General features: G+C 43.5%; 1 protein-coding gene across 1 annotated transcript; it reads left to right on the top strand.

Moving 5' to 3' along the window:
* The first annotated feature begins 1,425 nt into the window (after positions 1–1,425).
* Positions 1,426–22,665, top strand: aldh4a1 (aldehyde dehydrogenase 4 family, member A1). Its single transcript, XM_034236785.1, has 15 exons — positions 1,426–1,600; positions 3,938–4,031; positions 4,529–4,621; positions 6,642–6,689; positions 6,823–6,978; positions 7,307–7,456; positions 7,676–7,750; positions 8,129–8,316; positions 8,841–8,914; positions 10,743–10,939; positions 13,777–13,824; positions 13,913–14,065; positions 14,993–15,114; positions 20,937–21,055; positions 21,622–22,665. Exons 1-15 carry the CDS (start codon positions 1,560–1,562, stop codon positions 21,732–21,734), a joined length of 1,671 nt encoding a protein of 556 aa, XP_034092676.1. The 5' UTR covers positions 1,426–1,559; the 3' UTR covers positions 21,735–22,665.
* The last annotated feature ends 1,408 nt before the right edge of the window (positions 22,666–24,073 follow it).

The following is a 24,073-nucleotide window of genomic DNA, read 5'->3' as shown; positions in this document are numbered from 1 at the left end:
GTACTTGAGTAAAAGTAGAAGTACTCAGGTCTTGTTCTTGAGTAAAAGTAGAAGTACTCAGATCTCGTTCTTGAGTAAAAGTAGAAGTACTCAGATCTTGTACTTGAGTAAAAGTAGAAGTACTCAGATCTTGTTCTTGAGTAAAAGTAGAAATACTCAGATCTCGTTCTTGAGTAAAAGTAGAAGTACTCAGATCTTGTACTTGAGTAAAAGTAGAAGTAGCCTACTCAGATCTTGTACTTGAGTAAAAGTAGAAGTACTCAGATCTTGTACTTGAGTAAAAGTAGAAGTACTCAGATCTTGTACTTGAGTAAAAGTAGAAGTACTCAGATCTTGTACTTGAGTAAAAGTAGAAGTACTCAGATCGTGTTCTTGAGTAAAAGTAGAAGTATTCAGATCTTGTACTTGAGTAAAAGTAGAAGTACTCAGATCGTGTTCTTGAGTAAAAGTAGAAGTATTCAGATCTTGTACTTGAGTAAAAGTAGAAGTACTCAGATCGTGTTCTTGAGTAAAAGTAGAAGTATTCAGATCTTGTACTTGAGTAAAAGTAAATAAATAATTAGATCTTGTACTTGAGTAAAAGTAGAAGTACTCAGATCTTACTTGAGTAAAAGTAGAAGTACTCAGATCTGGTCAAATATAGTTAAAGTAGTGATTGTGCAGATTGGTCCATTTCATATAAATAAACATAGATTGATTGATTGATTGATTTCAGAATGATATATATGATATGTTTGATATGATACGTTTTCTCACATGTTATGTTTAAATATTCTAATTATGTTGTACTTTTGGTGAGCAGTGTATTGAAAACATGTTTTGCCTGAGGTGTCTCTTCTTAACGAAAATAAAAATAAGGAAATATATAGTGTTAATCTTTATTGTTCAGATGCCATCAGGAGATCCATTTATGCTCAATTCATAAATACATTTAAAAAACGAGGATTTAATAATAATTATTTGTACATCTTTTTATATTTATTTATATAATATTTATTATTATTATTACTAATAATAATAAAGAGGGTTATTTTTTTCAAATCCTCGTTGATTTAGATTAATTATTCATTAATTACCACTGTTATAAAGTCACCATGCTGTCTGAATGAATGTGCTTAACAGAAGCTGCTCAAGAATAGACCTTCCATTTGTTTTTCTGTGATTGGCTGAGGATATTTTACTGCTCTCTGATTGGCCCGTCACAGACCCGCCTGTGGAAGGTTCCATTTCAGAAGAAAGGGGGATGGATGACAATTTCCGCGACATTTAATTAATATTTTAACCAAAAAACGAAGCCTATTACCTTCTATTAGGTTATATTTAAAGTTGTTATTAATTTAATAATTATTAAAGTGAACAATAGTTGACTATAACCGGGAATACGACTTTTAAAAACGGCTCCTCCCCTCCCCGGGGACAGTAACTGTTGTCCAGTCAGGAGTCACAAGCAGCTCAGACTTTGACCTGAGATCCAACCAGGTACCGATCCGCGGACAGCTGTAGTTCCCAGGTGTGTTCCGACCTACTTCTTCACCTTTCTGCTCACCTGTCAGAGAGACATGCTGCGCGCGAGGGCGGCTGTGAGCCTGTCATGGAGGGGGTAGGCACGCACGCACGCACGCACGCTCACACACACACACACACGAGACTCCTTCAAGATGTCAGTTAGCTAATGCTAAGCTAACAGTGCTAACCTGACGTAAACACTCTCAAGATCAGAGGTGGTTCATAAAGTATTAACTCTTTAACAGCAGCTAGTCTCAGGTATGTATACAACAGCATGTATAACATGAACTCCTGGCACCAGACTACAGCCTCGTCCACTAGTTAACTACTACTGGGGTTTAAAGGGTTAACTAGTCAAGTTTATTTATATAGCACGTGTAAAGCAACCTCAGTGCTTTCCAGATTTAAAATAAAACAATCAATGAAAGAATGAAGACATAATTATACACAGGTGCAAATAGATAAAGTAAAATAAATACAACAGAAGCAGCAATAAAGTTACAGCATAAATAAAGTAAAGCACGATAACTATCTAGTTTTACAGTGCTCAGGGGACTGTGCAGCTCTCACCTGAACAGGTAGGCTCTTCCAGCCCTAGTGACCCCTACTGAGAAGACCCTAAACCTGGAAGAGGGTTTCAGACCTCAGAGCTCTGGTGGCTTTAAGAGCTCGGATAAATAAGAAGGTGCCAAATCGTTTACACATTCAAAAACAATACGTAAAACCAGGAATTGGATCCTGAAATAAACAGGAAGTCAGAGCAAAGAAGCATTTTGAACTAACTGTAAACGGTGACTTTTTATTTAAATGATCCAGAATATTTTATATTGTTTTGTTTATATTGGATATCATATTTTTTCCTTTCATTTGTAATGGTTAATTATCTTTTCCACTTTTTAAAGTATTTTAAGAATTGTATAAAGTCTGAAAACACTTCTTCTGGTTCTGTGACGGAAAACAAATTAAAGTATCTATCTATGCATCTCTCTATCTATCCATCTATCTATACTACTTAACTGGTGGAGGAGTGAATTCCTTTATTCACACCGAGGGGACATTTACACAGCTAAAGTAAAGAGACAAAATAATATACAATTACATAAAGGGCATAGGACATCATTATTATTCCACGTTTCCAAAGTACACATTCAGGTAGATAGAGGCAGCAGCAGTGTTTATAAAATAAGTCCGATAACAGAGGTACATTATATATTACTGAGAGCTACTGACAGATTCAGGAGGCAGTAATAATAATAATAACGGGAACCTTTTGCACAACAGTGGAGCCACATGTGACCTGGTTTCAGAGTATGAACTAGTTACCTTGTTCGACTAGAGGAAGGTTGAATGTTCACGAGCTAATGGGTCATGCAACTACAACAATTTTTCATCTTTAATATTTATTATTAGTGTTTAATATACAACAAAAACTAGCTTTAGACGAAAGACTCGGGTTGTTTTTACTTTTTAAAGTTCACTAGTGAGGTTAACAGTGGGTCTGTTCTGCTGTTTAGGGTCGTCCCTCTCCTGTAGAGTTTAATCTGGGACATGAACCGGCGACCCTGCTGGTTCCAGCTCGATCCAGTTGAAAATTAAACACTGTCTCTCTTATTTATCATTAACTTCTGCAGAGTCAACCTTCTGAAGGTCACAGCAGGGGGGGGGGGGGGGGATTTCTCACCATGTCAGTGCTGCTACTGGGGTTTAATGGGTTGAATACTGTGGTTTAATGGGGTTGAATACTGGGGTTAACTAGTGGGGTGTAATGGGTTAACTAGTGGGGTGTAATGGGTTAACTAGTGGGGTGTAATGGGTTAACTAGTGGGGTTTAATGGGTTAACTATTGGGGTGCAATGGGTTAACTAGTGGGGGTTAATGGGTTAACTAGTGGGGTGTAATGGGTTAACTAGTGGGGTTTAATGGGTTAACTATTGGGGTGCAATGGGTTAACTAGTGGGGTTTAATGGGTTAACTAATGGGGTTTAATGGGTTAACTAATGGGGTTTAATGGGTTAACTAGTGGGGGTTAATGAAATTGGAGGGGGTTAGTTTTTACAGATCTCAGAACAATAAGGAAGGTTTGTTTTTGCCTCCCAGGGAACTACATTAATAATAAAGCATGGTGCATCCCTCCGTCCTGTGGAAGAATATTTATATTAAAGATAGTTTAAAGTTACTGTGATGAAGAGATGAGATGGACCTGTACTGATCCTCGCGGGAGACTCAGAGCAGCCACAGAAACACTGATAGGACACGTGGGATAAGAAGAATATACATATAAACATGTAGTAATATAGTGACATGAGTTAACCTTTGAACCGGTGAATGGTCATACAGATATGTTTAAAGGTTAAATACATGTGCATTTAAATGTGCCTGTATACACACCAGTTTCCTGTTTGTGAGGTCGTTAATATCCGTCTGTCTGCAGGTTGAAGACGCTCCCCTTTGCAGGCGTGGAGGTGAAGAACGAACCCATCCTCAGCTTCATAGAGGGGAGTGAAGAGAGAGAGCAGCTGCTGAGGGTACACACACACACACACACACACACACACAGACAGACAGACAGACACACACACGTAGACAGACACACACACGGAGACAGACAGACACACACACACACACAGACAGAGACAGAGAGACAGACAGACAGACAGACACACACACACACACACACACACGGAGACAGACACAGAGACAGACACACACACGGAGACAGACACACGGAGACAGACAGACACACACACACGGAGACAGACACAGAGACAGACACACACACGGAGACAGACACACAGAGACAGACAGACACACACACACGGAGACAGACAGACAGACACACGGAGACAGACACACGGAGACACACACACGGAGACAGACAGACACACACACACACACGGAGACAGACACACACAGAGACACACACACACACCTGTCTGTCTGTTTCTCTGGCGTCCAGGCAGTTTAACTGGTGTTTATATTGAAATAAAGACTCTTTGAATATTCATCTCGTGATGTGTTTCAGACGCTGGCCGACCTGAAGGGGAAGACGGAAGAGATCCCGTGTGTCGTGGGAGATGAACACGTATGGACCAAAGACATCAGATACCAGCTTTCTGTGAGTAAAGCTCTACACATCACTGCTGACGTGATGTCATGTGACCGTGCTGTAGTTCCTTTATAGCCCAACATTAGCCTCCTTTAGCTTAGCGGTGGTGACGTGAAGTCATGACCGTGCTGTAGTTCCTTTATAGCTCAACATTAGCCTCCTTTAGCTTAGCGGTGGTGACGTGAAGTCATGTGACCGTGCTGTAGTTCCTTTATAGCCCAACATTAGCCTCCTTTAGCTTAGCGGTGGTGACTTGAAGTCATGTGACCGTGCTGTAGTTCCTTTATAGCCCAACATTAGCCTCCTTTAGCTTAGCGGTGGTGACTTGAAGTCATGGGACCGTGCTGTAGTTCCTTTATAGCCTAACATTAGCCTCCTTTAGCTTAGCGGTGGTGACGTGAAGTCATGACCGTGCTGTAGTTCCTTTATAGCCTAACATTAGCCTCCTTTAGCTTAGCGGTGGTGACGTGAAGTCATGTGACCGTGCTGTAGGTCCTTTATAGCCTAACATTAGCCGCCTTTAGCTTAGCGGTGGTGACGTGAAGTCATGTGACCGTGCTGTAGTTCCTTTATAGCCCAACATTAGCCGCCTTTAGCTTAGCGTTGGTGACGTGAAGTCATGTGACCGTGCTGTAGTTCCTTTATAGCCCAACATTAGCCACCTTTAGCTTAGCGGTGGTGACGTGAAGTCATGTGACCGCGCTGTAGTTCCTTTATAGCCCAACATTAGCCACCTTTAGCTTAGCGGTGGTGACGTGAAGTCATGACCGTGCTGTAGTTCCTTTATAGCCCAACATTAGCCTCCTTTAGCTTAGCGGTGGTGACGTGAAGTCATGTGACCGTGCTGTAGTTCCTTTATAGCCCAACATTAGCCTCCTTTAGCTTAGCATTGGTGCCGTGAAGTCATGTGACCGTGCTGTAGTTCCTTTATAGCCCAACATTAGCCTCCTTTAGCTTAGCGGTGGTGAAGTCATGTGACCGTGCTGTAGTTCCTTTATAGCCTAACATTAGCCGCCTCTAGCTTAGCGTTGGTGACGTGAAGTCATGTGACCGTGCTGTAGTTCCTTTATAGCCCAACATTAGCCGCCTTTAGCTTAGCGGTGGTGACGTGAAGTCATGTGACCGTGCTGTAGTTCCTTTTATAGCCCAACATTAGCCTCCTTTAGCTTAGCATTGGTGACGTGAAGTCATGTGACCGTGCTGTAGTTCCTTTATAGCCCAACATTAGCCACCTTTAGCTTAGCGGTGGTGACGTGAAGTCATGTGACCGTGCTGTAGTTCCTTTATAGCCCAACATTAGCCACCTTTAGCTTAGCGGTGGTGATGTGAAGTCATGTGACTGTGCTGTAGTTCCTTTATAGCCCAACATTAGCCACCTTTAGCTTAGCGGTGGTGACGTGAAGTCATGTGACCGTGCTGTAGTTCCTTTATAGCCCAACATTAGCCTCCTTTAGCTTAGCGGTGGTGAAGTCATGTGACTGTGCTGTAGTTCCTTTATAGCCCAACATTAGCCTCCTTTAGCTTAGCGGTGGTGAAGTCATGTGACTGTGCTGTAGTTCCTTTATAGCCCAACATTAGCCTCCTTTAGCTTAGCGGTGGTGAAGTCATGTGACTGTGCTGTAGTCACATTACATTACATTACATTGCATTTAGCTGACGCTTTTGTCCAAAGCGACTTACAATAAGTACATTCGACCAGGAAGACACAACCTTGAAGAAAACAGAATCATATAAGTATATCAGGTTTCATAGAGCCAAACATTTCAAGTGCTACTCAACTGGCTTTAGGTAATCCAGTCCTTTATTGGACTACAGTTCCTTTATAGCCCAACATTAGCCTCCTTTAGCTTAGCGGTGGTGAAGTCATGTGACTGTGCTGTAGTTCCTTTATAGCCCAACATTAGCTTAATCACATGGAGAAATCCCATTGCACCAGGGAGATGCTGCCTTCAGGGTCCAACACTGAAATACGATATCCTGCAGCTCTGTGTTGCTCCTTTATTTTCCTGCTTTCTTTCTTTACTTGCAGCCCTTCAATCACTCACATAAAGTGGCAAAGTTCTGCTATGCTGATAAGGTAAGATCCAATTGAAAACCTGGACTTTACATTTTTCGGGGTCATGTATACTGTGTTTAAAATACAGACTTATATAAAATAATAATCTAGTTATTGAGCCCACTTTATGTGAGACACTCCTCTTGTTCCTCAGGATCTGATCAATAGAGCCATCGTGGCGTCGGTGGCGGCGCGGAGGGAGTGGGACCTGAAGCCCGTCCAGGACCGAGCGGAGGTTCTGTTCAGAGCTGCAGACGCTCTGAGTGGACCTTACAGAGCAGAGGTCCTCGCTAAGACCATGATGGGACAGGTGTGTGTGTGTGTGTGTGTGTGTGTGTGTTTCAGGGGAAGACAGTCATGTGTGTGTGTGTTTCAGGGGAAGACAGTCATGTGTGTGTGTGTTTCAGGGGAAGACAGTAATGTGTGTGTGTGTGTGTGTGTGTTTCAGGGGAAGACAGTCATGTGTGTGTGTGTTTCAGGGGAAGACAGTCATGTGTGTGTGTGTTTCAGGGGAAGACAGTAATGTGTGTGTGTGTGTGTTTCAGGGGAAGACAGTCATGTGTGTGTGTGTTTCAGGGGAAGACAGTAATGTGTGTGTGTGTGTTTCAGGGGAAGACAGTAATGTGTGTGTGTTTCAGGGGAAGACGGTGGTTCAGGCTGAGATCGATGCGGCTGCGGAGCTGATCGACTTCTTCCGGTTTAACGCCAAACACGCTGTGGATCTGCAGCATCAGCAGCCGCTGGACGCTGATGGGAGCACCAACACCATGCTGTACCGAGGCCTGGAGGTAAACAACAGCAACAGCAATAACATTAACAAATAACTAACCAACGCCATGCTGTACCGAGGACAGAAAGTACACAACAACATAAACAATAACTACCAACACCATGCTGTGTTTCTCCTGACCTCCCACTTCTCTCCTCTGTGCTCCTCAGTATTAACAGCCTCTGAAATGTCCAAATCTGACTGAATGGAGTATTGACCGTCTGTTCCTTCCTCTCAGGGGTTCGTAGCAGCCGTGTCTCCATTCAACTTCACGGCCATCGGAGGAAACCTGGCAGGAACGCCGGCCGTCATGGTGAGACGACACTCTGCACTTTATATAATGCACGCAGGTCTGTGTAACCTGCATATGTTGGGCAATTAGCACAAGTTGCATTAATGGCGTTATAGCCTATCGGGACACTAGTTAAATAAGACAGTTTTGGAGGGTTATTGAGGATTCTGGATCCATTTCTGATATCAAAAATATCAGTTTGAACCAGAAAGTGGCCATATTTCTACTCTCTGTGGGCTGATTTTGTTTTTTTGTGACTCTTGAGGTCAGTATCAGGAGCCTGGGACTTAACTTTATCCCCATATACCATATCTCCACTGTAGCAGCTGTGCACATGATGATAAAGGTGTGTGTGTGTGTGTGTGTGTGTGTGTGTGTGTGTGTGTGTGTGTGTGTCAGGGTAACGTGGTGCTGTGGAAGCCCAGTGACACGGCGATGTCAGCGAGCTACCTGGTGTACCGGGTGCTGAGGGAGAGCGGCCTCCCCCCCAACATCGTGCAGTTCCTCCCCGCCGACGGGCCCGTGTTCGGGGACGCCGTCACCGCCTCAGAACACCTCGCCGCCGTCAACTTCACCGGCAGCGTCCCGTAAACACACTCTTTGATATCCCCTCTGTGGAGGGGGGACACACACTCGATATCCTAAGATAAATAAGAAGTACTTTATTGATCCCAATTTGGGAAATGTTTGTATAAGCATGAAAAGACATGGCATTGTATAATAACAATTAAAAAAGACTAGAACTAAACAAGAAAGTAGAACGATAACTGTCATGACAAACAGAACGTAGAGAAGTGTTATAGGGCGGCCCCTCGAATACAAACGTTCCTTCTCGATAGCCATTACATGAAGCATCTTCAGGCAGTAGCCTTTCCACCGACAATTAAACACATGAGGACGTACTAGGGTTTAAAACCCACAGAGAGTCACAGTCTAATGTTTAAATCTGTTATTTATTGTATATTAATACATTCATAGTTTACTAAATCGACCTCCTCTCATCGACATCTTCTGTTGATCAATTAGTGGAAAACAACTGTTTCACGTCCTCCAGACCTCAGTGTTGTTTATAACTTGTTTTGATTGAATCTCTTTGTTGTGGTTTCTTTAGGACGTTCAAGCGCCTCTGGAAGCAGGTCGCTCAGAACCTGGACAGCTACAGGAACTTCCCCCGCCTGGCAGGAGGTCAGCATGACGAGGGTCTTACTCTCAGACAGGAACACAATAGCAGATATATTAAAGATACATATCTGACTGAGAGATGAGGATAGTTTACTTGAACTGTAGCACTTTTCTTAAGATTCAAGTGTTTACAGAGAAAGAACAGCAGATAAAAACTATGAAATTAAAGTGCAATGCAAACTTAATATAAAACAAGACGGGCCACAGAGGGTTAATGAAGGCATAGTAAATATATTGTTTTCCTATAACATAATACAGGGGTGTCAAACTCAATGTCATCAGCATTATGGTTGCTCTCAAAGGGCCGGTTGTAACTTTAAGACTATATAAATATACATATATAAATATTAGGGGTGTAACGGTACACGTACCTGTACCGAAATTATTCGGTACGGGCCCTTCGGTTCGGTACTCGTGTGTACCGAAGTGTACCGAACGAATATAACGTTAAACGTAAAAAATTGAGAAAGTGAACAACTTCTTGGAAGTAATCTCAGGTGCTGCGTCGCAGCATTCAGAGTAATTTGCTCACATCGGGTTCAACGCGTCATAGAGCGAGCAAGTCATTTAATTGGACGAGAGGCATACTATGAGAGCTGGTCAGAGGGATGCGTTCAAATGTAGTCAGTAATTTGAGGAACTATCGAAATGGCGAACGCAGATAAAGTTGAGCTGAAAATCCTCCAGCATCATTGAAGTCTCCGGTTTGGGAACATTTTGGTTTCGCAGTTACGTACAAGGATGACGGACAAAGACGGGTGGACCGAACCAAAGCTGTTTGTCGGCATTGTTCAACTAACATTGGTTACGTGGCTGGCAATACATCAAACTTGCACACTCATTTGAAAAGGCATCACCCGAACGTGAATATCACCGGTACCAAAAGAAAAAAGACTGAAGTGCAAACCCAACTCCCGCTAGCATGTAAGCCTCCACCACTCGCAGAGAGTTCAGACCGAGCCAAAGCTATTACAAACGCCAAGTATCCTTATGTTGCCATGGTAGCAAAGCGCTACCTGGCTGTGTCTGCTACCTCTGTCCCTAGAGAGGGTGTTCTCCACAGCAGGAGACATTGTTAGAGCCAGCAGATCTGCCCTTTCAGCAGCAATGTGGACAAGTTCATCTTTCTTTAAACAACATGAAAATACAATGAAAAGCAAGTCCTAATGTCAAGCTGGCTGCTTAGGAACAGTTCAGTTCAAATACAGATTATTTCAGTTCATCGAAATGCTGCACCTTAATGTTTATTTTACTATATTTTGTATTTATTTGAGTGAATATTCACAGTTTAATAATAATTAAAAAAAATATATATATATTTTATGTTTTGTGATAATTTGTTCTGCTGTACCGAAAACGTACCGAACCGAACCGTGACCTAAAAACCGAAGTACGTACCGAACCGAAATGTTTGTGAACCGTTACACCCCTAGGAAATATAAAATAATGTATTATATTACATGATTGCCTCTGCATTGGATTATTATCAGATAGGGTAATAACTACGTCTGAAAGCAGAAGTCTAGGGCAAATAGTTGCAAGTCTCTTCAGTGTCACACAATGAGATGCATTGTGGGACATGTAGTTTATGGGCAACGTGCTTCTGGAAAGCGGCATGAAACCGTATAATAAACTTATTATATTCTTTCAGAGCTCTTGCGGGCCACATTAAAAGAAGTCTTTGAGTTTGACACCCCTGACATAATGTATTAAACTGACTCAGAATAAGGGTCTGCTGATCAGAACTTTTTTTGTCTCTAACATTCTTTGTCTTTGTTTGAATGAAATACTGATAGTGGAAACGGTACTGAGTCTTCTGTTGAACCCTCAGAGTGCGGCGGGAAGAACTTCCACTTCGTGCACGCCTCGGCGGATGTTGAGAGCGTGGTGAAGGGGACGATCCGCTCAGCGTTCGAGTACGGAGGGCAGAAGTGCTCGGCCTGCTCCAGGATGTACGTCCCCGACAGCATATGGCCTCAGATCAGAGACCAGCTGCTGGACATCATCCGGCAGCTCAAAGTGGGAGACGTGAGTCTCCTTGAGTCTTGCTAAAGTCCTGCTTAAGTCATTCTAGAGTGATGCTGAAGTCCTATTAATGTCATGCTTAAGTCCTGCTAAAGTCAAGCTAAGGTCATGATTAAGACAAGCTAAAGTCATGATTAAGACAAGCTAAAGTCCTGCTTAAGTCCTGCTAAAGTCAAGCTAAGGTCATGATTAAGACAAGCTAAAGTCATGATTAAGACAAGCTAAAGTCCTGCTTAAGTCCTGCTAAAGTCAAGCTAAGGTCAAGCTAAAGACAAGCTAAAGTCATGATTAAGACAAGCTAAGGTCAAGCTTAAGTCATGCTAAAGTCAAGCTAAGGTCAAGCTTAAGTCCTGCTAAAGTCAAGCTAAGGTCAAGCTTAAGTCCTGCTAAAGTCAAGCTAAGGTCAAGCTTAAGTCCTGCTAAAGTCAAGCTAAGGTCAAGCTTAAGTCCTGCTAAAGTCAAGCTAAGGTCAAGCTTAAGTCCTGCTAAAGTCAAGCTAAGGTCAAGCTAAAATCATGATTAAGTCAAGCTAAGGTCAAGCTTAAGTCCTGCTAAAGTCATGCTAAAGTCAAGCTAAGGTCAAGCTAAGGTCAAGCTAAAGACAAGTTAAAGTCATGATTAAGTCATGCTTAAGGTCTCATTCACACCTAATAGTCCTCTTCTCTGGTGTGCACCAGACGACAGTTTGTTACATTGTTTAATTTTTCAGAAGGTTCGGTTTGCGTTCACACGGGCAAATTCAAACGGACTATAAACTTTAAACACAAGTCTTGTGCACGGAAATGCTGTTCAACCATTAGTCAGACATTAAGGTTGTAAAACCGCAAATCCCGGCAATTTCTACCGGAGCCTCCGCCATGGAGCATCGGCAGGTTATTCTCATGCTGCTGTTAATCTGGAGACCAACAGACACTAGCGGCCCGCGCATCAGGGTTTCCGCTAGGATTTTTTCTCACCGGTCAAATGTCCGGACAGAATTTATTTTACCGGACAAATTTGAAACTTACCGGTCATGTTTCAATAATAAGAATAATAATAAGAATTGTGTGGCAGAGTTTCCGTTAGCAGGTAATCACCGGACTCTGAGCGGATATGCTGATGTTTAAAACTCAGTTAATGAGTCATTTTTATATCGCTTCAGTTTATAATCGTAACAGATCGAAAAATTTAGATTCATTTTTCAATAAATTATTCCACAAACAACATGATTATTACATTCAAAGAAACTACTTGTAGTAGATGAAGTACATTCTTCAAAAATTAACTTTGAATAATCACACGGGAGAAACAGATCCTCTCTTTTCCCCTCTCCCTCCCTCTCTCTCCTGACGGAGCGTCCACACAGCAGCGTGCGTTGACGCTTGGAGCTGGGCGTGTCTGAAAGCTTGGGGATTTTTTGCGAGCAACAACCAATCACCTGAATCTCCCGCCCCCGACATACAAAGCAATAGCAAAGTTAAAACGAAGTAAACTGGATATAAAATCCCCAAACAGGCGAAAACCTACCAGTTTCACCCACTGTCTCTGCCACCTCCCTCCATGCCTCGCTCCTCCGGTTTGTATCCCGGTAGATGAACAGAAACTGATCATACAGCACCGGGTGATTCACTACCGCTATAATGAATTTTCCCTCCATTTTTTTGAATATGAGGAAATGACCTGCGTAGTCTCTCCCAGCATACACGCGGTTTGATTGGCTAGTGCTTGTACTGGAAGATTTGCATAAACGGGATTTCATTGGCTGACGCCTCCGTCGAGGCGTCAAAAGTTGAACATTGCTGAACTTTTGACGCCAGCTACGCTAGCAACGCTCCACTTCGCTTCCCAAAATGCAGTTCGGCTAAAAGTGACGTCACCCCATTCAAAGTGAATGGGCAGAAGCGTTGGAAGCTTCAACGCACGCCGCTGTGTGGACGGGCCGTGACAGCCCGTCAGTTTCTCATGCAGTGCGTTAAACAGTGGGCGGGGCTTCAGCAGCTGATCTCTCTCTCTCTCGCGTCCGGTTACACTTCACTCCCGTTTATGTCCATATCGATCAGATCCAGCTCGCCTGATCGGCCTTTATAGAGAGCACAGATCAAACTATTAAGAGTGAATATCGGCCGATAATGACCGGGGGGCGATCGATCGGAGCATCGGACATTTTGACCGGCAGGTTTTGAATTTACCGGTTTTTATTACATTTTACCAGCTAAAAACCGGTAATTACCGGCTAACGGAAACCCTGCCGCGCATATGATTATATAATCAGACAACGTGCGATAAAAAACATAATAACATAATGAGACGTTCTGCAGTCAGGAGGAGGTTTCACCGACGACAGGTGTTCTTACTTTTATGTAGCTGACGGAGAATTTTTACTTTACACGACACTGTTCAGCACTTCATTCACTTCACTCTTTAACTAAACAACCGCGGATGTCTTGAAAGACTCTTTCGCCAAAGATTTTGAAGATATCCGCGTTCTTGTGACACGTAAATACTACGCTTCCTATGTTTTGGTGCGGACTGCGTTCACACCAGCAATGAACCGCTCCAGAGTTCACTAGCAAGCGCTCCGAGACCACCTCTTTTAGCGGACCAGAGTCCGGTTGTTTAGTTCACTTCAGAGGTCTGCGTTCACACCGACCCAAACGAACCGCACCAAGCGGCTAAACCAGAGTTCGATTCAACCGGACTATACAAGGCTGGTGTGAATGCGACCTTAGTCATGCTTAAGTCCTACTAATGTCATGCAAAAATCCGACCCTTTAGCCTGGTGCAGTTAAATCTATAAACTATTGTAATGCAACATTTTAATAATGAAAACACTAACAATGATTATCTGCTTCTGCCCTCAGCCGGTTGAAGACTTCAGCACCTTCTTCTCAGCTGTGATCGACGACAAGGTGAAGCTTCCTTCAGCGGCTTTTCAAAATAAAGTCCTCTTTTGTGTTTATTATTATTCATCTTTTATTATCTGCTGTATTTCTGTAGTCGTTTGCTCGGATAAAGAAGTGGCTGGATCACGCCAAGTCCTCCCCCAATCTGAAGGTCATCGCTGGGGGAAACTATGACGACAGCAAGGGGTACTTCGTGGAGCCGACCATCATCCAGACCTCCGACCCGAAGGACGCCATCATGAGCGAGGTCACTTCCTGTCTATAATCACACTGGCACGCCATTTTCTGTCCATAATCACACTGGCACGCCACTTCCTGTCCATATTCACACTTCCAGGCCACTTCCTGTCCATATTTCCTGTCCATATTTACACTAGCACGCCACTTTTTAAACAATTTTATTTTGCAGTCAGTTCTTGTCGCTTTTATTTTGAAATGACTTCTTCATGCTTTTTATTTTGAAGTGAGTCCTTGATGCTTTTATTTTGAAGTCAGCTCTTTTTGGCTTTTATTTGAAGTCAGTTCTTGATGCTTTTATTTTGAAGTCAGCTCTTTTTGGCTTTTATTTTGAAGTGAGTTCACGGCTGCTTTTATTTTGAAGTGAGTTCTTGATGCTTTTATTTTGAAGTCAGCTCTTTTTGGCTTTTATTTTGAAGTCAGTTCTTTTTGGCTTTTATTTTGAAGTCAGTTCACGGCCGCTTTTATTTTGAAATGAGTTCACGGGGCACTTTTTTTAATGTCAGTTCTTGATGCTTTTTATTTTGAAGTCAACTATTTTTGTCTTATTTTGAAGTCAGCTCTTTTTGGCTTTTATTTTGAAGTCAGTTCTTTTTGGCTTTTATTTTGAAGTCAGTTCTTGATGCTTTTATTTTGAAGTCAGTTCACGGCCGCTTTTATCTTTAAATGAGTTCACGGGGCACTTTTTTTAATGTCAGTTCTTGATGCTTTTATTTTGAAATTACTTCTTGATGCTTTTTATTTTGAAGTCAACTTTTTTTGGCTTTTATTTTGAAATCTGTTCTTTTATTTGACTCTGAAGTGAGTCCTTGGCCACTTTTACTTTGAAATGAGTTCAAGGCTGCTTTTATTTTGAAGGCAGTCCTCAGGGATATATATATATGGCCCTCTGCTTCAGGAGAACAGCTGCTGGATGTTCTTGTGTTTTGTGTTTCAGGAGGTCTTCGGTCCGGTTCTCTCGGTGTACGTTTACCCCGAGAAGGATTACAGAGAGGTTCTTCAGCTGATCGACAGCACGTCTCCCTTCGCTCTGACGGGCGCCGTGTTCGCTCAGGACAAGTGAGCGTCTCCAGATATTTACCTGCTTCTGTCTCTAACAAGTGCTCCGGACTCTGAGGAAAATATTCCTAGTGGCCAAACGGCGGTACTACACTACATTACATTACATTACATTACATTGCATTTAGCTGACGCTTTTATCCAAAGCGACTTACAATAAGTACATTCGACCAGGAAGACACAACCTTGAAGAAAACAGAATCATAAAGTACATCAGGTTTCATAGAGCCAAACATTTCAAGTGCTACTCAACTGGCTTTAGGTAAGCCAGTCCTTTATTAGTATAAAAGTGCTTCGTTAATAGTTCTAACGCTCGAAGTGGAGTCGAAAGAGATGAGTTTTCAGTTTGCGCCGGAAGATGTGTAAGCTATCTGCCGTCCTGATGTCAATGGGGAGCTCATTCCACCATCTTGGAGCCAGGACAGCAAACCCACGTGTTTTCGCCGATGGGAATTTGGGTCCCCCTCGCAGCGAGGGCGCAACGAGTCGTTTGGCTGATGCAGAGCGGAGTGCACGCGCTGGGGTGTACGGTTTAACCATGTCCTGGATGTAGGAAGGGCCAGATCCATTCGCAGCATGGTAAGCAAGTACCATTGTCTTGAAGTGGATTCTAGCAGTTACCGGAAGCCAGTGAAGGGAGCGGAGGAGCGGAGTGGTGTGGGGAGTATTTAGGAAGGTTGAAGACCAGACGAGCCGCTGCATTCTGGATGAGCTGCAGAGGTCGGATGGCACATGCAGGTAGACCAGCCAGGAGGGAGTTGCAGTAGTCTAGGCGTGAGATGACGAGAGCCTGGACCAGAACCTGAGTCGCTTTCTGAGTCAGCTGGGGACGTATCTTCCTGATGTTGTAAAGCGTGTATCTGCAGCAGCGGGTTGTAGCAGCGATGTTTGCAGTGAAGGACAGGTTGTTATCTAGGGTCACACCCAGATTCCTTGCAGTCTGAGTCGGGGAAACAACTGAGGTGCCGATGTTGATTGTTAGGTCAAGAGTGGGACAATCTTTTCCCGGGAGGAAGAGCAGCTCAGTCTTGTCAAGGTTGAGCTTGAGGTGGTGAGCAGACATCCACTGAGAGATGTCAGCTAGACAAGCAGAGATGCGTGCAACGACCTGGGTCTCTGAGCGGGGAAAGGACAGAATTAATTGGGTGTCGTCAGCGTAGCAGTGGTAAGAAAAACCATGCAGGCTAATGACTGATCCGAGCGAGTTTGTGTACAGGGAGAAGAGGAGGGGACCAAGAACAGAGCCCTGAGGGACCCCTGCAGTTAATTGACAAGGGTCGGACTCAGACCCTCTCCAAGTCACCCTGTAGGTACGGTCTTTCAGGTATGAGGTGAGGAGGGAAAGTGCAGAGCCTGAAACTCCAAGTTTTTACTACAACTTCTGTATACAAATTAAATACGGTTTATTGCGGTTAAAAACAGATGAATGTTTATGGAGGCACTTAACAGAGCTCAGGTGTTTAACAGTCTTATGGCCTGTGGGATAACACTGGTCTGGTGGTTTTAATCCGATGTTCTGTGACTGGATGCAGTACCAGTAGTGACCTGAGGGGGTTTTACTGTGCTTATCATCATGTGTTCTCTCCAAGCCCCCAGGAAGTTCTCCGGACTCTGAGGAAAATATTCCTAGTGGCCAAACTGCAACTTCCGTATCAGTCCGTGACGTCACCCGGCCCAGAAATACTTTTTCCCATTGACTAACCTGTTGAAAGAGACGTCTGTAAATCAGTGGAGGATTTTTTAAAACTAAATAAACTACCCAGTATGAACTATTTTATAGCCCTTATTATAATCATTAAGTCCTTAAACTTGTAAAATGCACTAAAAGCCGAATCTAGATTTATTTTCTCTCTCCATTCCTTCTACTGAGCTGAGAGCGGGAGATCAGGGGGTGGGGCTTAATGGCAGGAGGCGAGGCTTAATGACAGGAGGCGGGGCTTAAGGGGAAACTCAACTGTGCTCTGAGCTACACGGGTATAGAGTGGTGAAGTCCCTCCCCTTCCAGTGGAGCTCCATGTATTGAAGTCAATGGAGAGAGAAAGATTATCTTTTGATCCCGTTTGAATTGTGTCCCGAATTACACATATGATATTTGACATATCCCCGACTCAGACTGCAAGGAATCTGGGTGTGACCCTAGATAACAACCTGTCCTTCACTGCAAACATCCCTGCTACAACCCGCTGCTGCAGATACACGCTTTACAACATCAGGAAGATACGTCCCCAGCTGACACAGAAAGCCACTCAGGTTCTGGTCCAGGCTCTCGTCATCTCACGCCTAGACTACTGCAACTCCCTCCTGGCTGGTCTACCTGCATGTGCCATCCGACCTCTGCAGCTCATCCAGAATGCAGCGGCTCGTCTGGTTTTCAACCTTCCTAAATTCTCCCACACCACTCCGCTCCTCCGCTCCCTTCCCTGGCTTCCGGTAACTGCTAGAATCCACTTCAAGACACTGGTACTTGCTTACCGTGCTGCGAATGGATCTGGCCCTTCCTACATCCAGGACATGGTTAAACCGTACACCCCAGCGCGTGCACTACGCTCTGCATCAGCCAAACGACTCGTTGCGCCCTCGCTGCGAGGGGGACCCAAGTTCCCATCGGCGAAAACACGTGGGTTTGCTATCCTGGCTCCAAGATGGTGGAATGAGCTCCCCATTGACATCAGGACGGCAGATAGCTTGCACATCTTCCGGCGCAAACTGAAAACTCATCTCTTTCGACTCCACTTCGAGCGTTAGAACGATTAACGAAGCACTTTTATACCAATAAAGGACTGGATTACCTAAAGCTAGTTGAGTAGCACTTGAAATGTTTGGCTCTATGAAACCTGATATACTTATATGATTCTGTTTTCTTCAAGGTTGTGTCTTCCTGGTCGAATGTACTTATTGTAAGTCGCTTTGGACAAAAGCGTCAGCTAAATGTAATGTAATGTAATGTAATGACAATTTAAAAGATAATTTTGCAAGTAAAAAAAAAAAACTGTGAAGTAACACATTTGTTTGTGTGAAACGCTGAATGAACTACATCTCCGGTCTCGCACAACAACACACGTCACCAAGATGGCCGTCACTACTGTCTTGTCAACAAAAGGATTGCCTACCCTCACTATCACCACAAGGAAACACGTCCAGAAGAACGTCATGCAAAGCTGCCTTCCTTTGATTCTCTCTGAACTGCCTGGTCTTTTTAATGTTGAATGTCAACCATTTGTGCAGATAGCGTGAAGTAGAAAAGATCGCAGATGCTAATGTAGCGTTAGCATTTCTCCCCCGGGCTTAAATGGTGTATTATAGAATGATCACACCGGTGTGACAGTACTCTTCAAAGGGTTCACGAAATATGACTACTACTCTTTAGTGTGTTGCACTCCCACTTGCAGCCATGCTTCTCGTTTTCTCACATGCTCTGGCAGCTAGCGCGTGGCCGCGTGCACGAGAGAGGGGAGGCACTTAGAGCGTGCACGAGAGGGGAGGCACTTAGAGCGTGCTTGAGAGGGGAGGGACTTAGAGCGTGCTTGAGAGGGGAGGGACTAAGAGCGTACTTGAGAGTGGAGGGACTTAGAGCGTGCTTGAGAGGGGAGGGACTTAGAGCGAGCTTGAGAGGGGAGGGACTTGGAGCGTGCACGAGAGAGGGGAGGGACTTGGAGCATGCTTGAGAGACGAGAGTGGAGGGACTTAGAGCGTGCTTGAGAGGGGAGGGACTTAGTGCGTGCTTGAGAGGGGAGGGACTTAGAGCGTGCTTGAGAGGGGAGGCCCTTAGAGCGTGCTTGAGAGGGGAGGCACTTAGAGCGTGCTTAAGAGGGGAGGGACTTAGAGCGTGCTTGAGAGTGGAGGGACTTAGAGCGTGCTTGAGAGGGGAGGACCTTAGAGCGTGCTTGAGAGGGGAAGGACTTAGAGCGTGCTTGAGAGGGGAGGACCTTAGTGCGTGCTTGAGAGGGGAGGGACTTAGAGCGTGCTTGAGAGGGGAGGGACTTAGAGCGTGCTTGAGAGGGGAAGGACTTAGAGCGTGCTTGAGAGGGGAGGGACTTAGAGCGTGCTTGAGAGGGGAGGCCCTTAGTGCGTGCTTGAGAGGGGAGGGACTTAGAGCGTGCTTGAGAGGGGAGGGACTTAGAGCGTGCTTGAGAGGGGAAGGACTTAGAGCGTGCTTGAGAGGGGAGGACCTTAGTGCGTGCTTGAGAGGGGAGGGACTTAGAGCGTGCTTGAGAGGGGAGGGACTTAGAGCGTGCTTGAGAGGGGAAGGACTTAGAGCGTGCTTGAGAGGGGAGGGACTTAGAGCGTGCTTGAGAGGGGAGGCCCTTAGAGCGTGCTTGAGAGGGGAGGCAGTTAGAGCGTGCTTAAGAGGGGAGGGACTTAGAGCGTGCTTGAGAGGGGAGGGACTTAGAGCGTGCTTGAGAGTGGAGGGACTTAGAGCGTGCTTGAGAGGGGAGGACCTTAGAGCGTGCTTGAGAGGGGAAGGACTTAGAGCGTGCTTGAGAGGGGAGGACCTTAGTGCGTGCTTGAGAGGGGAGGGACTTAGAGCGTGCTTGAGAGGGGAAGGACTTAGAGCGTGCTTGAGAGGGGAGGGACTTAGAGCGTGCTTGAGAGGGGAGGGACTTAGAGCGTGCTTGAGAGGGGAGGGACTGAAGGCACGGCTGCAGAGCAGGGAGTGGAAGCAGAGCGCTGAACACACACGGCTCTTATTAACACGGCGCTTCCTCACCGGAGTACTTTTCCCCGTCATTCTTAAAGTATCGATACTAATGAAACGGAGGAATCGTAACGTTTTTAACGGCAGGGTATCGCGGTACCTTTCAAGTATCGGTACACCGTGCAACACTACTACTCTTACTGTTTAACATGTTGGGTTACTTGATGTTACTTCATGTTAAAGCTAATAAAAATGACAAGGCTGTAATGCTAACTAACGTGCTAGCTGCTAGCTAGGTAGCTAACTTGATCCAGCCACTCCTGGTCCTTTCATCAGACGGGAAGCGAAAGAACGAGCAAGACCCATTGCTGGTATGATAACAGCCTGGTACTAAGCACACAGGCATCTTGTTAAAGTTATCTTAGCCAGCGCCATATAGATAGATTCTATCTATATGGCGCTGATCTTAGCTATCTCTTAGTGGAGGAAAACAATTGTGACATCACTTACGCGACTCTGGGATTTGTAGTCTTTCTAGTTGCGTATTTTTCATAGTCTTATATTTCAACAGTTTTAAGACAAACTGTGACTTTTTTTACATGGAAATTATTTGTTAAGATTGACAAACATCATGTGTGTAACTCATGGCACAATTCAAACTGGATCGAAAGATAAGTTCTCTCTCCATTGACTTAAATACATAATTTTTCCGAAATAAGATCCCATGGACCGGAAGTAGATGGGCGTGACTTCGCCACTCTATACGGGTACTTCTGCTCTGACAGCAAGGCATGATGGGTAATCTGTGACGTTTTGCTCTCGAAAATCTCAAGCCATTTTCATCCTCATGAGCCAATGAGCAGCTCTCATAGGAAAGAACAAGCCCCGCCTCCAACGCTGTATCCAGATCTTATTACACATCCATGGTCCGTAGTTTTCCAAACCAGTTTAGATGTAACCACGCCCTCTTCCACATTATCGTAGCTCTGCATCATGATGTATAAATAAAGAGAACAATGTTAACAACGCTGAGGTAACTTCTACTCTAGCTTGGGAAAAACAATATGGCCTGTTAGACTGCAGTTGATACGGAAGTGGCCGTGGTTTAATCTAAACTCGATCGTAAAAACGACAAGACTGAAAATCATATTTAGACATCAGCATAATCATAAATGTGTGTGTCCAGGCAGGTGATCGAGGAGGCCTCTGCAGTGTTGAGGAACGCTGCAGGAAACTACTACGTGAACGATAAGTCGACCGGATCTGTTGTCGCTCAGCAACCGTTCGGAGGAGCCCGGGCCTCAGGTAATAACGTTTAATTGTAGTTCATTATATATATATATATATATATATATATATATATATATAATGAACTACAATTAAACGTTGTAGTTTATATTATATATATATATATATATAATATATATATATATATATTATATTATATTATATTATATTATATATATATATATATATATATATATATATTATATAAATATATATATATATATAATATAAGAATGACTTTATTGACCCGAATTTGGGAAATGTTTGCATTGCAGCAGCATAAAAAGACATGGCATTGGACAATAGAGAAATTAAAAGACAAGAAATCTCAAATAGAAATAGAAGAGCATCAAAAAAAGTTGAAAATATACATGTTGAAATACAAATGTACAGTGTATTTAATATTCCATTGAATATAATAACAATAATTACACATTGAATTTTTATGGCGCTTTTCCTAGTGCTCAAAGGCGCTAAACAATATCAATGTAAAATGGACAGTTTGATTTTAAGATATAGATGTATAAATATATAGATGTGTGTGTGTATATATATAGATATATAACCCTAATGATCCCTCTCAGGTACGAATGATAAGCCGGGGGGGCCGCACTACGTCCTGCGCTGGACGTCTCCTCAGGTGGTGAAGCAGACTCACGTCCCCCTCACAGAGTGGAAGTACCCCTACATGAACTGACCAATCACAGCCCAGCATCTGACCAGCTGACCAATCACAGCCCAGCATCTGACCAATCACAACCCTGGATTAGACATTACATTACATGTCACTTGTTAGACGCTTTTATCCAAAGCGACTTACATACTGAATACTGTGGACAATCCCCACAGGAGCACTTTGGGGTGAAGAGTCTCAGGGACACAACGACATGCTGACTGCAGTGGGGTTTGAACCTGTGCTCCCCTGATTCAAAGTGCAGCGCACTAAGTTCAGCGCCCTATCCCACTGAGCCACAGCCTTCCCAGTCGACTAATCACAGCCCTGCATCAGATCAGCTGACCTATCATAACCTAGCATCAGACCCAGGAAAATGGAGCGCTCCCTGTATCTCTTCTTCTGCAGTCTGATTCCCAACTTATGTTTAAAATATAATTAGAGCTCAATTATGACGAATAACAGCAATAAAATAACATTTGAGTGTTTTTAAATTCAAAATGCACTGATTCCAGCTCCTGGATGTTTCCTCCTGATGATAAACTGGATATTGTTGTGTCTGGATGTGATTAATCTACAATGAAAGTCATCATTAACACTGGAACGAGTTCCTGTATGTTACGTCTCTAAACGCAAAGACACTGTCGTCAATGCGCGTTAGGTTTTCAGATATTCTAATAATTCAATCACTTTTATAGATCTGTGAGGAAGAGTTTCCTCTTGTTTGAGTTTGTGTCGCAGTGAAATATGTCCCCTGATTTGTGTCGCAGTGAACTGTGTCACCAGTTTCACTTCAACAGAAATAAAATGTGTCTCATGTTGACCCGTCATTATTTTTTCAAGGAGGGGTATTTTCTTCCGTCCTCAAACGAAAAGCAGCTGATTCACTTTATCTTCAGAACGTGCCTCTGTAAATTCAGATAGTTAATTTTGACAATAAATATTAAATTATTAACGTCTGTGTGTCCTTCTTCTTTCCGTGCTTCCTCTATTGTCCTGTGTGGCTGCAGCTTTTAAACACTGATCTAAAAGAACTTAAACATAATCACAAAACATCTCATTTATCAAGAGTCAAAACCATTGTTGAGTTTCAAAGATAATTGTTCAATTTCATTTTAAGTAATAAAATACTTTACAATTATGAGTGATTATGATGTTTGGGTCATGAAGAGCACTCTCTTTCCCTGCAGGTGAGTAAACTGAGTGAGCAATCAGACTGAATGAACACAACACAATATGATATTCTTTCATGATTACTGGTGATATTATGCAGCATTCATACAGATCATGGCCTAATAATGGAAAAGCAAGTCTTCGCCATCTTCGTTTTGACCGTAGCAATCTTGGTTTTTGGTGTCGGCCATCTTGGTTTTGGTCTTGGCCGTTGTGGGTTTTTGACCTTAGCAAGCTTGTTTTTGTACAACACATTCTCACTCCCAGCTCGGCCTATGTTGACGTTATGTCAGGGTCCCTGTCGTCACTTTCCAACGCAAGGGGGGCCCTTTAGCGTCGAGTTTCAACTAACAGGGCGTCCCATTGACTTGCATAGAGCTCCCTGAACGTTGGTAATAGACGAGTTGGGATCGCGGCGAAATGCTCTCCGCAGATCCATTCTCACAGCGTTTATCAACCTTTTTCTGACTCAATATCAAGCCACACTTATTGTTTTTACCTCTTTATTTTAATTGAATAATGTAGGACTTTTGTTGCCGTCAGTTATGGGGAGAGTAGGGGCTCAGAAAACTGAAATCTGTATTGTTTCATCGAGCTACTTTTAAAATGACCAAGCCGAAATGATCTACCTACAGGCCCCTGCACCATCTCTGTCGCGAGCGGCGGGGGGGGCCCTCATAACTGCATGAACCCATATGGCACAATACAACTCAGACTGGCTTACCTGCATGTCAATCAAGTGGCAAATGCCATAGTAAGGATGGATGATAAAAACATCACGATCGACGTATTGGGCACCCCTGGCCTAGTGGTTAAAGCACGTTATTGAATTTTTTTGTTGATATGTTATATTTCATGAAAACATTAAGAGTACATACTTTCATAGGGGGAAAGTAGAAGGTCAATGATAGAAATATAGAATAGAAAATATCAATAAGATACTGTAGTGATCTCTACAATAAAACAGTTTAGTGCCGGATGTACAAAGATATTAACAGGAGGAGGTGCAAAACAGACCAACTAATAAGGCTTTATTTAAACATTAAAGAATACTTTTAAGGTTTTCTTTTAAATAAGAAAAAAGCTTTGGGGGTATCTATCTACAGATAAATATTTAGCCTGACAAAGTACTTAACGTTTAATATATTGCAGAATTTGTTTTGGGACTTGACAATCAACTTTCCTGTAAT

Source organism: Gymnodraco acuticeps, unplaced genomic scaffold (genome assembly GCF_902827175.1).
Source record: "Gymnodraco acuticeps unplaced genomic scaffold, fGymAcu1.1, whole genome shotgun sequence".
In the NCBI taxonomy this organism is placed as follows: domain Eukaryota; kingdom Metazoa; phylum Chordata; class Actinopteri; order Perciformes; family Bathydraconidae; genus Gymnodraco; species Gymnodraco acuticeps.
Note: the sequence above shows the minus strand (reverse complement) of the source record. Positions and strands in the feature narration are given on the sequence as shown.